Source organism: Trichechus manatus, unplaced genomic scaffold (assembly GCF_000243295.1).
Source record: "Trichechus manatus latirostris isolate Lorelei unplaced genomic scaffold, TriManLat1.0 scaffold00146, whole genome shotgun sequence".
NCBI classification, from domain to species: domain Eukaryota; kingdom Metazoa; phylum Chordata; class Mammalia; order Sirenia; family Trichechidae; genus Trichechus; species Trichechus manatus.
The window spans coordinates 5271825-5288546 of NW_004444082.1; the positions used below are offsets into that span (position 1 = coordinate 5271825).

General features: G+C 37.9%; 1 protein-coding gene and 1 non-coding gene across 2 annotated transcripts in view; both read right to left on the minus strand.

Moving 5' to 3' along the window:
• Positions 1 to 16722, minus strand: part of PIEZO2 (piezo type mechanosensitive ion channel component 2) — a 680804-nt gene that overhangs the window by 222675 nt on the left and 441407 nt on the right. Inside the window, exons 6-7 of the mRNA XM_012558213.2 lie at positions 10737 to 10947; positions 9140 to 9353 (exon numbers count right to left, since the gene is read on the minus strand). Coding sequence (XP_012413667.1) covers positions 9140 to 9353; positions 10737 to 10947 — 425 coding nt within the window. The remainder of the gene's footprint in view (positions 1 to 9139; positions 9354 to 10736; positions 10948 to 16722) is intronic.
• LOC111822265 (U6atac minor spliceosomal RNA) lies at positions 4998 to 5123 on the minus strand. The gene has a single exon (XR_002825549.1). It is a non-coding gene; the product is annotated as a U6atac minor spliceosomal RNA (small nuclear RNA).

The window sequence follows — 16722 nt, forward strand, 5'->3', positions numbered from 1 at the left end:
ATCAGACTCTGAGGTTAATACTAATGTATTGAAATTATGCCTTAGGAAATAGCTATTGTTTTAAACATGTAACTGTCTAAACTTTAAAGGACTAAAATGTAATGTCCTATTATTACCAAGTTAATAGGGAAAAACCTACATGGAATTCATATATTGCATTCTTTAGCTCAAACTCTCTATACCCTGACATGCAACCTAATTTCTAATGACTTTCTAATGAGATTGTAGTAATGAAAATTTTAAGCTGGAAAAGGGCTTATCTCAAATGCATACATTAAATTATAATTGAAGTTTCAAGTTTGTGATAATTTAGTTAAAAACAAATGTGATAAATTATTATACTATCAGAACTGTTCTTATCAGTAACACAGGTCAGCAAACTATGGCCTGTAGGCCAAACTGGCTCACTGCCTGTTTTTGTATAGCTCATGAGCTAATAATAGCTTTTAGATTTTTAAATAGTTGGAAAAAAATCAAAAGAAAAATAATACTTCATGACACATGAAAATAGTATGAAATTCAAATTTCAGTGTCCATGAATAAAATTTTATTTGAACACAGCAACACTCATTCTTTCCACACTGTCCATGACTGCTCTCACACTATGATGGCTTCTTGAAAAAACTGCAGCAGAGACCATGTAACCCACAAGTCCTAAAAGTGACCCTTCACAGATAAACTCTGCCAAATCTATGCAAGTGTCTTCTAGCTGGTTCTGAATATTCTTTATATTCCCACCCTCAAATGGGCTCAAACACAGCAATGATTGTGAGGATGGCGTAGGACCCGGCAGTGTTTTGTTCTGTTGTAGGTACCGTCACTAAGAGCCAGAAGCAACTAGATGGTGCCTAATAACAACAACCCAGCGTCAGCCTCTAGATGGCACAAAAGATCCTGAAGCTTATAGGGAGTGTGTGTGGGTGGAAGGGGGACTTACTGGGCTCTAGAGGATATTTACATTTCCAATGAAGTCATCCCTTAAAAGTCACCCTCTCAACAGTACAAAACGTTTTGCAACATGTGTTCAATAAACCAAAAATTAAATGTCTAAACAAAACAAAAGGATTCATTTAGTCTAGAATTAATGTCTGCACTAACTTTAGCATTTTCTCATTCCCACCTAAAATAAGTCTGCACCATTAACGAAGCCACTCAATTGTAATGTGTCTAAATAACATTTTTATTTTTACACTGAATTATACTTCTTAAATTTCCAGGTTTATACAATTGGTTGAGCCAACTGGATTTGCAATTAGGTAGATTGTGTGTGTCTGTATGTGTGTGATACGAACTTTTGTTCTTAACTGAATTCAAGGGTTTTAGGACTTTATTGACTAGCATTTTTTTTTTAAGCATAGTGCAGACACAGCCACAAACTAGGTTTAATTATATCCAGATTTTACACATTTACAGTTAAAGCAAGGGTCCACACACACACTCCTTCCATTGACTGTCACATGAAAACCACATTAAAAAAAAAAAGAAAAAAACGTTGCCCTTGAGTCCATTCATAGTGACCCTATAGGATGGAGTAGAACTGCCCCATAGAGCTTCCAAGTAGCAGCTGGTGGATTCGAACTGCTGACTTTTTGGTTAACAGCTGAGCTCTTAACCACTTTGCCACCAGGAAAAAACACATTATAATCTCTTAAAAGAAGGATGCAAAATTGCATTACCAGCATGGTAATAATATCCATGTTCTTTTTAAAATACAGATGCCTCCTTTCTGAACAAGAAGAAAATAAGTCCCTATACCATTCCCCAGGGGCACATCAGAGAGAATTCTGGACAGCCTTCACTTCACACTTAGAGCCTCTCCGCCCATTTCTGTCCTCCTTTCTTTTTTCTGCAACATGCAGTTATGAATGTTTCCGAAGACAAAGAAAAGTTCATGTAGGACAATGGATAAGCCCATACAGATTACCTAGTTTCGATAATCATTAACATTTTGTCATACTTTCTTTATCTTTCATCTACCTGTCTATCATCTATCTAAAGTTTGTTGCTAAACCATTTCAAAGTTGCAGATATCATGACACTTCATCCCTAAATAATTTACTATGTATCTCCTAAAAATGAAAATTTTCTGTTTACCCACAATGCCATCATGCACCTAAGAAATTAGCAAGACTTCTATATTCTCAGCTAATATCCAATCCACACTCTAATTTCCACATTTATAGAGTCATGCTTTACGCTGGCTCACTATGTTTCCTTAGTTCTCCTTTAAACTACAGCAGTTCCTGTCCCTCCACCACCCCCCTCGCACTCCATACACACTCTTTTTCATGACATGATTCTTGAAGAGACCAAATCAATCACCTTGTAGAATCTATTTTCTGGGTTTCTCTGGAGCCATTTAAACTATTTTTCTGTCCCTTATGTTTTCTGTCAATTGGAGGCTAGGTCTCAAGGCTTACCAGTGTGATGCTGTACATCTCATAGTACATCACATCAAGAGGTGTGAAGTGGCAAGTTATTCCATTTTTACTAAAGTTAATTTTTTAATACAATTTTATTAAGTTTTTTTTTTTCTTTTTTCCTTTTTTTTTTAATTAACTTTTTGGTGAAAGTTTGCACAGCAAATTAGGTTTCCACTTGACAATTTCCACACAAATTATTTAGTAACATTAGTTACATTTATCACAATATATCAGCATGCTCTTATTTGTGTTCAATTTTTCCCTTTCCAGTACTCTAGTTTCCCTGCCCCCTTATCTTCTCTTCCTTGCTTTTGAGAAATTGTTGATCTTGTGGAATCATACTTATGGTTTTTAAGTAGGGCACTGATCTTATGGGTAATATCCTTTATTTTGTGTGCCACTCTGCCATTTTGCCAAAGGTAATCTCAGGGCTAAAGAGTGTCTCAGGGCAATAGTCTCAGGGAATCTTCTGTTCTCTACTGTTCCAGTTTGTCTGGCTTTTTATTTCATTTTTAATAATAATTTTAGTTCTGCTCCATATTTTTCTCCCATTCTATCTGGGATCAACTATTGTGACGCCAGTCAGTATGGTCAGTGGTGGTAGCCAGGCACTATCTAGTTCTTGTGGTCTCAGGGTAGATGAGGTTGTGGTTCAAGTAGACTTGTTTCTTTTCTGAGCTTTTGGTTACCCTCTTACTGTTTTGCTCCTGGTGATCAGAGATCCATAGTTGAGTCTTAGATGGCAGCTCACTAGCTTTTAAGACCCCAGATGCTACTCACTTCACTAGGAGGCAGATCATGATTTTTGTAAACTATGTTATGTCAGTTGACTGAGTTGTCCCATGAGACTATGGTCCTAAGCCTTCAAATGCAGAAAGTCAATCAAGGTGTTTGGTTATGTCTGAGAAGTATCCATATTTAAGTTTTCAATGAGTATATGTGCCTGCACCCACATACTTGTATTTACACATACCTATAGATATGCAGATGACACAACCTTTCTTGCTGAAAGTGAAGAGGACTCGAAGCACTTACTGATGAAAATCAAAGACTACAGCCTTCAGTATAGATTAAACTCAACATGAAGAAAATAAAAACCTGGACCAATAAGCAACATCACGATAAGCGGAAAAAAGACTGAAGTTGTCAATGATTTCACTTTACTTGGATCCACAATCAACACCCATGGAAGCAGCAGTTAAGAAATCAAATGACACACTGCATTGGGCAAATTTGCTGCAAAAGACCTCTTTAAAGTATTAAAAATCAAAGATGCCACTTCGAGGACTAAGGTGCACCTGACCCAAGCCATGGTGTTTTCAATCGCCTCATATGCATGCGAAAGCTGGACAATGAATAAGGAAGAACAAAGAATTGATGGCTTCAAATTATAGTATTGGTGAAGAATACTGAATATACTATGGACCGCCAGAATGAACAAATGTGTCTTGGAAGAAGTACAGCTAGAATACTGCTTAGAATCCCACTTGATCATAGTGTATGATTTTTTTGATAAGTTGCTAAAGTCTGTTGGCTAGAATTTTGTTGAACATATTTGCAGATATGTTCATAAGGGATATTGGCCTGTAATTTTCTTTTTTGTGTGTGACATCTTTGCCCTGTTTAGGTATTAGGGTTATGCCGGCTTCATACAGAGCGTTTTGCAGCGTTCCTTCCTCTTCTATGTTTTTGAAAAGACAAAGTAGGATTGGTGTCAATTCTTCTCTGAATGTTTGGTAGAATACTCCAGTATAGCCATCTGGTCCTGGGCTTTTTTTTGTTGTTGTTGTTGGCAGTTTTTTGATGACATCTTTAATCTCTTCTTTTGTAATGAGTCTGTTTAAATTTTCTACCTCTGTTTGTGTTAGTTTGGGTAGGTAGTGTGTTTCTAGGAATTTGTCCATTTCATTTAGGTTTTCAAATTTGTTGGAGTATAACTTTTCATAGTAATCAGTTATGATCTTCTTTATCTCTGTTGAATCAGTTATAATCTCACCAATCTCATTTCTTAATTTTGTCATTTGCCTCTTCTGGTTTTTTTCTTTTGTCAATCTAGCCAGCGGTTTGTCTATTTTATTGATCCTTTCAAAGAACTAACTTCTGGTTTTGTTGATTTTTTTCTATTGTTTTTCTATTACATTTATTTTTGCCCTGATCTTTACTAGTTCCCTTTTTTGAGTAGCTTTTGGCTTCTTTTGTTCTTCCTTTTCTACTTGTTCAAGTTGTCGGTTTAAGTTAATGATTTTTGATCTTTCTTCTTTTTTAATGCAGCCATTTATTGTATAAATTTCCTTATGAGTACTGATTTTGCTATGTCCCAAAGGTTTGCGTTTTCATTTTTGTTTGATTCTAGGAATTTTTAAATTTCACTTTTGATTTCTTCTATAACTCAATAGTTTGTTAAACTAAAAAAAAAAAAAAAAAATCCATTGCCATCTAATTAATTCTGACTGATAGCGACCCTATAGGACAGAGTAGAACTGCCCCATAGGGTTTCCAAGGAGCAGCTGGTGGATTTGAACTGCTGACCTTTTGGTTAGCAGCCATAGCTCTCAACCACTGTGCCACCAGGGATCCAAACTGTGGTTAGATGCCACAAAGTATGTGGCAATGCCTTAACCATATGTGTGTGGTAAGGCCTCAGGGCCTCCTCCATCCTTGTCAGTGGGAGTACTAACCTTCTCTCCTTTTATAGTTTGTTAGTAACGTGTTATTTAATTTCCATGTATTTATTTTTTCCCTTATTTTTCCTGTTGTTAATTTCTAGCTTCATACCGTTATGGTTAGAGAAGATGCTTTGTATGATTTCAATCTTTTTAAATATGTTGAGACTTGTTTTTTGTCCTAGCATATGGAAAACGATTCACGTGCGCTGGAGAAGAGTGTGCATTGTTCTGATGCTGGGTGGAGTGTTCTATATACGTCTGTTAGATCCAGTTGGCTTATGGTTTTATTTAAGTTCTCAAAGTCTCCACTGATCTTTTTGGATATTCTGTCTATGATTGAAAGTGTTGTGTTGAAGTCCCCTACTATTATTGTAGAGTTGTCTATTTCTCCTTTCATATTAGTATTTGTTTAATGTATTGTGCATCTTAGGTGCAAATATATTTATAACTGTTATGTCTTCTTGCTGGATTTACCCTTTTATGATTATGTAATGTCCTTCTTCATCTCATGAAACAGCTTTTGATTTAAAGTCTATCTTACTGATATCAGTATGGCCACCCCTACTCTTTTTCATTTATCAGTTGCATGGAATATTTTTCTCCATACTTTTTTATCCTTATATCCTTCTTTTGTCTTTATATCTAAGGTGTGTTTCTTGTAGACAGGAAAAGGATGAATAATTTTTTTTTATCTATCTGTCACTCTGCCTTTTGCATGGGCATTTAGACCATTTATGTTTAAGGTTATTACTGAAAACAAAGTGTCTCCCTCATTCATTTTGCTATTTGTTTTTTAAGTGTTGCATATCTTGTTTTTTTTTATTCTGATTTTCCTGTTTTTGTTTGCCTTTGGCTGCTTTCTTGTGATGAAACTTTTTGCTATCTTCCTTCTTTTCTTCTGAATGTTTCTTCTTGGTGATTTCTTAGTAGTTACCACATATGTTACATTACACAAATTACATTTAACATATGAATAACTGTTAACATACAATCTTAATATAATAAATCTATCCCTGATATGCTCCTCCCTCCCCTATTTCTTTTGGTATGGCTGCATTAACATAAATATACAACCTATATTTGATAAGTTTACTTTGTACTTATTTCTTACAAACTTGATGTTGTATTGTTTGTGGATTTAAGTATTGAATTTTCCCTAAAAGTATCATATACTTGGTCCTTATAATTGCCCATGTTGTTGCGTTTTTTGGAGAGCTCTTATTTTTTGTTTATTTTTTCCCTTTGTATAGATACTAGTATTTATGTAATGCTTTTGCCTTTCAACTTGAAGTACCCCCTTGAAGAATACTTGTAGAGGTGATCCGATAGTGGCAAATTCCCAGAGCTTCTGTTTATTTGGGAATATCTTGATTTCCCCCTCGTTTTTGAAGGAAAACTTTGCTGGGTAAAGAATTATTGGCTGGCAACTGTTTTCATTTAGTATTTTAGATATGCTGCTCCATTGATTTCTGGCCTCTAGAGTTTCGGGGGAGAAATTCACACCGATTCTTATGAAAGCCCCCTAGGTACGTTATGTTGCATTTTTTCTTGCTGCTTTCAGAATTCTCTACTTCTCTTTGGTTTTCAAGAATTTTATTAGGAAATGGCAGAGTTGATCTTTATGTGTCTATTCTAATTGGGGTTCATGTAGTTTCCTGTATTTGCAGGCTTGGTTCTCTGTGCAGATCTGTTAATTCTCTCTGATTATCTCTTGGAAAATTGTTTCTATGCCTTTCATTGTTGTCATGGTGCTCTGAGATTCCAATAATTCTAATGTTAGATTTCTTAACTGAATCCCATATTTTCATTTGGCTTTGTTCACCTTTCTTTGTTCTTTTATCTTGTTTCTACTGAGACTTGATAAGTTCAGTTATTTTGTCTTCTGGTTCATTTATTCTATCTTCTGTCTGTTCGACTTTATTGTTGAGTGTTTCTCTTGCTCTTTCTAATTTAGTTGCATTATTCTTCAGTTCCAGTAGTTCTCTGTTTCTTTTTGTTGTTGTTGTCAATTTCCCCGTTAAGTCTCTAATTTTGTTGCTCTGTTTGTTTCCTGATCTCTGCTAGTTTGTTTTCTGTGTGTTTTTTACTTTCTTTAAACATATTTAGCAGCCTAGCCTGAAACTTATCAATTCTTTGCATTATTCTTGCTTCCACAGGAGAAATTTCCTCTTCTTCATGCTTTGCTTTTGATTGCTTCTTCTCTTGTGATTTTTGTGTATTTTTACTATTTTTTGTTGAACTTGGGCCATTTTGTTATCTTTCTTTTTACTTTAAATTTTGTATTCTGGTTTTTATGGTAAAATTTTCTGATTAGGTGTCCTGGTAGCACAGAGGCAAAGCACTCAGCTGCCAACTGAAAGGCCAGGGCCCACACCTACCAGCCCTCTGGGGAAGAGAAATGTGGCATCCCACCTCCACAAAGACTCCAGCCCTGGGAACTGTATGCAGCAGTTCTCACAGGGTCAGTATGACTCAGAATCAACCCAGTGGCAGTGGGCTTGGTATCTTCTCCTGAGAACCACTAGAGGGCACTCTTATCCTTAGCCTTTTTTTTTTTTTTTTTTCTCCAGTGCTGATTCAGTTCTAGAAGCTTGATCTCTGGAATTCAATATGCACATGTAGGAAGAGGGGCATTTAACTGATCACAGACTGTGACATAAGCGGTGGGGCTCAACTTTCCTGGGATGAAGATGGGAAGGTCTCTATGTCTTTCCTTCATGGGCACCCCTTCACAGGCTCTTCCACAGTGTCCCACTGGGGGCAGGGAAATAGCTGTTTTTCCTTCTATGTCACTGCCTATCTGAAGTATTCTCCTCACCCGGCTACCCTTGGAGTTCCTCCCAGAACTTCTCCTGGTCCAAGTGCTCGTCCATCTCTCATGGTGTCATGGTCTCCCCTTTGGCCCCTCCCAATTGTGTGACCTGCAAATTCCCACAGCCAATCTGTACTGCCTTAAAAATTCAGGCTACAGCTTCTGCAAATCAGCTCCCTTTCTATGCTCCCTATTTTGGGTACAGCCCAGCCCTGTCCTAAAGTGGCTACGATGAATGAATGCTTGTGATGTTAGTAGGTAGGTTCTTCCAGCTTCTGTGCCATCCCCATTCCTCCTCTCCCCCATTCTGGACTCGTCCTGACTCTCCAACACCTCATTTCCTGCCCAGAGTTCTGAGATTTCAGTCTGTGCTTGTTTTTATTCATTGTTCAGTGAGTTAGTTGCTGGGGGTAGGGGGTAAACGGAAGCATACACTCACTTCATCATGTTGCTCCACCTCAGTAATGTTAATTTAGATCAATCGATTAAGGTGTTGACCATCATTGACAATGTATGATTTTCCACTGCAATTGGCAAATAATCAGTGAGGTTGAATTTGTCATTGGGCAAACATTCTGCATCCCAACAAACTTTTAAAGCAATGGTTTCAGGTTGTAGCTAGAATCAAGCATTTCATTAAGATTGAAAAATGGTAATTTTTTAATTCTACTAGCTACATTATTTCCCATAAATATTTCCTCGTCAACTGAAAGTCCTAGAGTTCCTTCTAAAAAGTCAGTACATGATGAATTCTTCCACTTTAATTCTCATTTGCACAGTAAGAAGTTGGTGTAATAGTCATTTCCAATCAAGGCAAATTATTAGAAATTTCCCACACACTCTCTCTCTCACTATGGTCTCATATATTTTTATTTAAAAATTTTTACAATCAATTAGTTTTTATTTTTGATGCTCAATTTGCTCTATATTTAAAAGGCCCATGACAGTTTCTTCTAGCTGGATCCATTTGACCCCTCCTTATTATTCAGTGATGTATAACTGACTTCCTGGACCTCTTTCCACAGCCTAAATCATGTGTCTGTTCTACTTACTCCAAATGGCAGGTCCCCTCCTTCTCTGGGTTCAGCAGTATCTCCATCTGAGGAGACCCTCTACTTATCTTTGCTTAACACATCAATTGCCATCAAGAAGAATCCCTGCAAATTCTAAATCCCAAATCAAGATCATAAAGGGGAGTGGGGGGACTCTCATTGAAACGTCCTAAATATTTCTCTTACCTTGCATAGTAGTCATTGGGTGGAACTGCTTCTTGAAAGAATTGGAACTGGTATAAGTAAAGCCCAATCAAGTGTCCAGCAGTGAAAATAGCCAGCAGAACACAGAGACAGCTGAAGAGCAATGGGTCGAAAGTCCGGCACCAGGACCACCAGGTACATAGACCCAAAAACACAAAGAAATACACAGACGAGGTCAAAGATGGCAACATCATACCTGAGGAAAAAGAAATGCAATTATGAAAAACTGGATAGAACCAGAAAATCACTTACCACTTAGTAAAGGTAACTAGTGGAAATTATGTGTGAATTTCTTTCATATGCTTTTAGGTATTGATCAGGTTTTTAAGATATTAAGCACATGCTGTTTGTATAATCAGAGCAAGTGCTAATTTTATTGTAAAAAAGTTATATATGAAGTAACAATTTTGCAAATGCAGGGAAAGACCAGATGAAGAAGTTCATCTTCTTCAAATACCTGTGGTGTTTGAGCAGCATAAACAGCTACTTTTGATGCCAATAAAATGGAACGTATTTACTTGCCTGTTTCCATCTTTTACTTTTTCTTCTCCTGAAAATTTTCTGGGAATACATATATGCTTCAAATTTTCCCTGACACCATTTTCTTTACAATAATTTAGTTTTTTGGTTAAATAAGATTCATAATAATTATTACATTCTATAAAAGGTTGCTATGAGTTGAGATTTACTTAAGGGCAACGGGTTTGGTTTGGTTATGGCAGCTAAAATTTCACTAAAACTTTATCCTACCTGATAAAATTTGTTTTTCCTATCACCAAAAGGTGTAATGTAAAATGTGATGACTCCTTTACAGGTATTTTAAAATAATTTTATTTGGCATTTTGATGTGATTTCTCACTAAATATTGAATTATATATTTTTTGAGAAATTCTATTTTCTTTTCCTCTTTTTTTTTCTCATTAAAAACCATTTAAGCTGTTTTATCTTATGAATTTCAGCTAAGAAGTTTAAGTAAGTTTCCTCTAATAAATTTCACGATCAGCTCAAGAGCACCAGTGAAAACTGCAATGGAAGCAGGAGGTAGAAGATCAAGATAACATGACTATGGAATAAGCCGTCCTTGGCCAAAATTTAGAGGAAGTGAGTGTCTGTGCTGGAAGATTACAATCTAACTTAGGAAGAAAAATGTTATATCCTGGAGAATTAAATTAAGATGAATACAATGTAAACATGTGCCTTTAGAATGTACGTGTGAAGGTCATGATCAGTACACTCAAATTGCTAAATGGCAGAGATTACTACTCAGAGGACCTAAGGAAGAAGAATAGTTCCTATTCTAGTCTAAAAATAGAAAGTGAGGTCACTGAGATATGGAAAAAGATTGCTTTACAGAGGTTAACGGAAACCATCTATAAACATAAAAACTAGAACGTAACAGAAAAAAACGTTATTTTTTTTTGGTAGTTTGTAAATGAGGCCAGTTTCACAAGAGCTCAGTCACTGCTTTGGTGGCATGGAATAGAATTATTTCCTTTTTTATTTTCTCTTCAACCATTTCTTTCATTATTTACCTACTTGTGTCTTTTACTCTGCTCGATCTTGTCCTGGGAACACTTACCTGATGAACCAAGTAGAATCGTCACCACGACTTTCCCAGCAGTGGTTATCATGTTGCCAATAAACTCCTTCAGCTTGGAAGCCACAGAGGCAAGCCTGCGGAACAATTTTAATCTTGCGCTTTCTTCCAACTCGCCTTCAACACCATCTCCTCCATCTGAATCCTCTTCATATATCAAGGCCTCCTCTGAATCTATTTTTTCTCCTCCACTCTAAATGAATGAAAAATGGAAAACACTTCAGTCCAGAACTCTGCCTCTCCACTCAGCAGATTATATGGTTTGTAATTTATGGGCCAGTCATGGAGGTGAACTTTTCACAAATCAGGAGCAAAAATGCAGACAACCACTTAAGTCTTGCCAGGGCTTGGAGAGTCCCTGTGTAAGTCCCCATAACTTTGAAATAAACAAGAAAAAAAGTAAACAGGAAAAACATCATCCCTAAAGACATGTCATCTTATCTACAGATTCTCATTTTTTAAAAGCAGAAGAAGAAACTGTCTGAAACATCTGTTAATGATCTTGGGTTTGATGAATTTGGGTTTAGGTCTTCAAATTTGCAGTTTGCCACCAAAGTGATAGGAGGTTTTGATAAAACTATCCATGCTTTAACCAAAAGAATAAGCCCAATCAGTGCTCAGGAAATCCCTTTTCTTTCTGAAGTTAATCTTTGTTCACTATTTTAGTATTTCCTGACAGTGAGAGGATGAGAGTTCTTGGATCACTTAACTAAAAATACAGTCACTTCCTATCTTATCCTTTTAAAGAACAATCTAATGGTTCTATCCTGGGCAACACGACATTCCAGTACTTCCATTACAAGTACAGGTAAGAAACACATGTACCAGCACATACATTTATTTCCATGTATAATTTTAAACCAGGTCTAAGGTGTTTTTATTTATTTGTTTTGTTTTAAAAGAATAGGGAATTTTGTTGGATCACTAGACTTTTTCACTGGAAAGGTTAGAACTTTTTAAAGGATTCATAGATATAAACCAACACCTTAAGACAAAAGAACTCTGATTTAGATGCATGTGGCTGTTTTCGGCGTGGTCTCAGGCCAACAGACTACACATCTCCAGCCTGATTGAAGACTGAGCTGGCTACAGTGCCCAGAGGATCTTCAGGCCCACTCAGACATCTATTTAAGGTCTAAAGAATAGAGCTTGCCCTGTTTGTTTTCCAATTTTAAAGTTTCTCTCTCAGTAAACTTGGTTTAGATATTTACATCACATTCACAGATGTGGTGTGAACTTTTACTATCCGCATGTTCACTGGAGGAAGGCAGGCAAGTAAGTGGCTGAAGAGCCATAAGGACTGAGTCCTTCCGTTTTCCACGATAGAGACCCCTGATGACTTCAGCTGACTACAGTACCCACCCCTCACATATACAAAAATTTACTCACAGTTCAGGGGACACTGGTGGTTGTGGTGCATTGAGTTTCTCTTATACAGCCTTTCTGGCCCTGGTTTGTAATCCTCCCAAAATGATTGGTCAGGCTGAAATCTTGCAAGTGATTGGTCTACTCACTATCTGCATAGCAGATTGTAGGGATTGGTTGGTTTACTAGCCACATAATCAACTTGTAATTTATCCAACAGGACTGAGTGGTTTTCAGTCCACCTAGGGGATTGGTTAGTTTGTGGTCCTGCTGGGAGGGTCAGGCCTTGAGATTGCCTGTATTAGTAGCCAATCTGACAAAGGTTGTTGAGGACCTCATGATCATCAGGAGCCTGGAGTGAAGTGCATCCTTTGGACCCGGTGTCCATGTGCTGAGAACCTCTTAGACCCAGAAAAAGAGCTGTAATACCAGTTGAGGGCTTGTTGGTCCATGGAGGGAGATGGCTGTGGCGTGCTAGTTGGCCCATGGAGAGAAGCTGAGCATCCCAAGGCAGGAGGTAGCCAATGAAGCTGGGCACCCTCATGCAGGGGTTGCTTGCAGAGGCTCCAACGATTCTGTGCAGGGGTATTTCTACAGGAGGGCAGAGCAGAGTGGCAGAAGGAGCCATGCAGGCCCCCTAGGCAGTGCAGTAGAGCTCAGTGGGTAGCATCGTGGGGGCCAGAGTTGGCAGTGACGTGAACACAGCATTTTACTGGAACCATAGCATGCCAGTTGAGTGACATATGTAGGGCCATGGGTAACTTGGGGGAAGGGTAAATTGGGGTTCCACCTTTGAGATGTTAAGTAGGTTCCTCTTCTAAAAAAAAGAGCTACATGTAGGGGGGCAAGATCAGTTCATCAGAAGTAATCTGTTCCTATTGTTTACTATTTGCTTTCTATAAGTACTAATAACAGCTTTCACTTTGCCAACACTGCGTACGTGTCTCCTGTGTATGACTTGATCATACTGAATGAATGTCGCATCCAGGAGTGAAGATCTCGTTCCTAGAAGTTTTATTGCTGCTTAGAAGTTTGAGGCACAGTTTGTCTGTGTGTAACGCAGAGACAGACAGTGGTTCAGTGGTAGAATTCTTGATTTCCATGTTGAAGACCCATATTCAATTCCTGGTCAATGCACTTCATACACTGCCACTACTCATTTGTCAGTGGAGGCTTGTGTGCTGCTCATTTGTCAGTAGAGCTTCCAGACTAAGGCTAGTAAGAAAGGTCTGATGATTGACTTCTGAAAATCAGCCAGTGAAAACTCTACAGATCACAATGTTCTGATCAGCAACTGATCATGCAGATGGCATAGGACCAGACTGTTGTGTTGTGCATGCGGTCACTATAAGTCAGGGGCCAACTTGAAGGCAACTAACAACAACAGCAATTGCAGGTTTTATTCCACTTTACATACCAAAATTGGGCTCTCTTATATTCTAGTATAGCATATTTGTATTTTTTCCAGAAGCAAAAGGAAGGTCTCATGTCTATTCATTAAGATTTTTCTATCTGTTCAAGGCCTACCGTGTGCTAGTATATCTAGTGAGAGATAGAGCAATAATCATGTAAACAAAAAATTAAGGCACAAAACCTCTCACAGTGTCAAATGCTCTGAAGATAATAAAAAGAAGGGGATGTGGAGGCGGAGCCAACACGGCACTATAAACAGAAGCAACATACAATCCCTTCAAAGCAAAGACTTGAAAAACTAAGTAAAACAGAGATATGTCAATCCTGGAACCCTAAGTGTCAAACAAAGAGATAAAGAACTCAGCCAAGCACTGAATGGAATATGAAACTGACAGAGAATGGAGAGCAAGGAGAGATATGTGTGGACATCCTGTATCAGCTAATCCAGAACAGATTTGCCATCCTGGACTCCTATCAGAGATTGGCAGACACGGAGTACAGGAAAGTAGCTTCACGGAGCTCGTAGCAAGAGACAGAACAACTGGTAACCAGTGATATACGCCTTCCCACCCCCTAGCCTTCTGACCCCTACTCAAAATCTGCTGCTTCCTAGCTGGCTGTGGTTGCTCTGCTGGACGGCAAGTGCAGGGTTCATGCTGCTTGGATTCACCCTGCCCACACTGGAGACTGGCGGACAGAGACACAAGAAAGCAGCCTTACTGAGCTCCTAGCAGGAGACAGAGCACCTGCTCCCTTAGCACTCTTTTGTGTGTTTTGTTTGTTTTGGCTCCTGTTACTCTCTGCTCTCTATTCTTTCCCATACCCATCTTAGCCCTACACATCACAACCTCCCCCCTCCTTCCTGCCTAACTGCACCGTGTACTTAACATCACACCCCCAAGCAGCACCGGCATGGTTTACTAGAACTTGCCTTGCACTGATTCCTGGCCCACTCTGTCAGACCAAGTACATGCCACAAACAACCCATCCAAGCAACTCCCCTTCAGCTGGACCCGCCCTTCTGCACCACAGCTGAGTGACCGACCCTGCCCATTGGACAAGGAGGTGAAAAGTATAGTGTCCACAGCAAACAAAGATTGCACATCCTGCCTGCTCAGACATAACCAAATAAAACAAAAAAGCAGGATGTAACAAACAAATCTACAATCAATAAATGAAGAAAATAACTACTGGATGTCCCGAAGACAGCAGACAATATCAAAACATATTAAAAAACAGGACAGGATGGTTCCAGTAGGTATCCAAAATAAAACACCAGATGACTTTCCAGTAGAAGAAAAGGCAATAGAACTCCCTGATAGGGAATTCAAATCGCTAACATTCACAGCTATACAAGAGTTGAAGCAAAAAGTACACAAAAAGGAGGAAAAAATAGACACATTCATGGAAAATACAGACCAAAAAAAAAAAAATGGAAGAATTCAGGAAAATAATATTGGAACAAAATGCCAAAATAAATTCACAACTAGAAATCATACAAAAACAAAAATTAGAAATCCAAAAGATAAATAATAGGATTTCAGAAATGGACAGTGTCATAGAAGGGCTGAGGAGCAGGTGTGAAACAATGGAAGGCGAGATCAGCAAAATTGAAGGCAAAAATTTGGATACAAATTTGGTTGAGGAAAAATCACAACAAAGAACAAAGAAAAATGAAGAGACCCTGAGAATTACGTGGGATAAAATCAAAAGCAAAAATGTGTGAGTGATCGGAGTTCCAGAAAAGGGGGAGAAAATGGAAAATACAGACAGGATCATTGAAGAATTGCTGACAGAAAACTTCCCTAACATCATGAAAGATGAAAAGCTGACCATCCAAGAAGTTCAACGAACCCCATATATGACAGACCCCAAAAGAAAATCACCAAGGCATATCATAATCACACCTGCTAAAAACAAAGAAAGAATGTTGAGAGAAGCTCAAGAAAAATAAAAAGTCACATACAGAGGGGAAACAATAAAACTAAGCTCTGATTATCTGGCAGAAACCATGTAGATAACAAGACAACGGGGATGACATATATAAAACCTTGAAAGAAAAAAATTGCCAGTCAAGAATAATATATCCTGCAAAACTCTTCATTCAGATATTATGGTGAAATTAGGACATTTCCAAATAAACAGAAATTAAGGGAATATGTAAAAACAAAACCAAACTTACAAGAATTATTAAAAGCAGTCCTTCGGTATGAGAACAAACAACATCAGATCATAGCCTGAATCTAAGATGCAAGATGGCACCAGCCAGACATCAACCTAGGAAACGAACTCTCAGGAATATCCAAAACCAAAACAATTACAACAGGGAACCAGAGAGGTTAATCTGCAAATGAGACCAATGTCCAAACAATAAAAGAGGGAATAAACGGTGTAGGTATAGAGCTTTTTAATGGAGAGTAAGGCAAGATGATACCAAGTAATAATAGAGTGGTTCAAACCTAGGAAGACACGGGTAAATTTCAAGGTGGCCACAAAGAAAGTTAACAAACCTACTCATTAAAATAAAGAAGACTGGTAGGGAAGAAGTCAAAGTATCTCTATTTGAAGATGATATGATCTTATGCATAGAAAACCCCAAAGAATCCACAAGAAAACTACTGAAACTAATAGAAGATTTCAGCAAAGTGTCAGGATACAAGATAAACATACAAAAATCAGTTGGATTCCTTTACACCAACCAAGAGAACCTTGAAGAGGAAATCACCAAATCAATACCATTTACAATAGCCCCCAAGAAGATAAAATACTTAGGAATAAATCCAACCAGAGACATAAAAGACCTATAGAGTGAAAACTACAAGACACTACTGCAAGAAACCAAAAGAGACCTGCATAAGTGGAAAAACATATGTTACTCATGGATAGAAAGACTCAACATCATGAAAATGTCATTTCTACCCAAAGCGATCTTCAGATACAATGCAATTCTGATCCAAATTCCACTGGCATTTTTTAATAAGATGGAGAAACAAATCACCAACTTCCTATGGAAAGGGAAGAGGCCCTGAATAAATAAAGCATTACTCAAGAAGAAGAATAAAGTGGGAGGCCTCACACTACCTGATTTTAGAAACTATTATACTGCTACAGTAGTCAAAACAGCCTGGTATTGGTACAACAATAGATATGTATACCAATGCAACAGAATTGAGAATCCAGACATAAATTC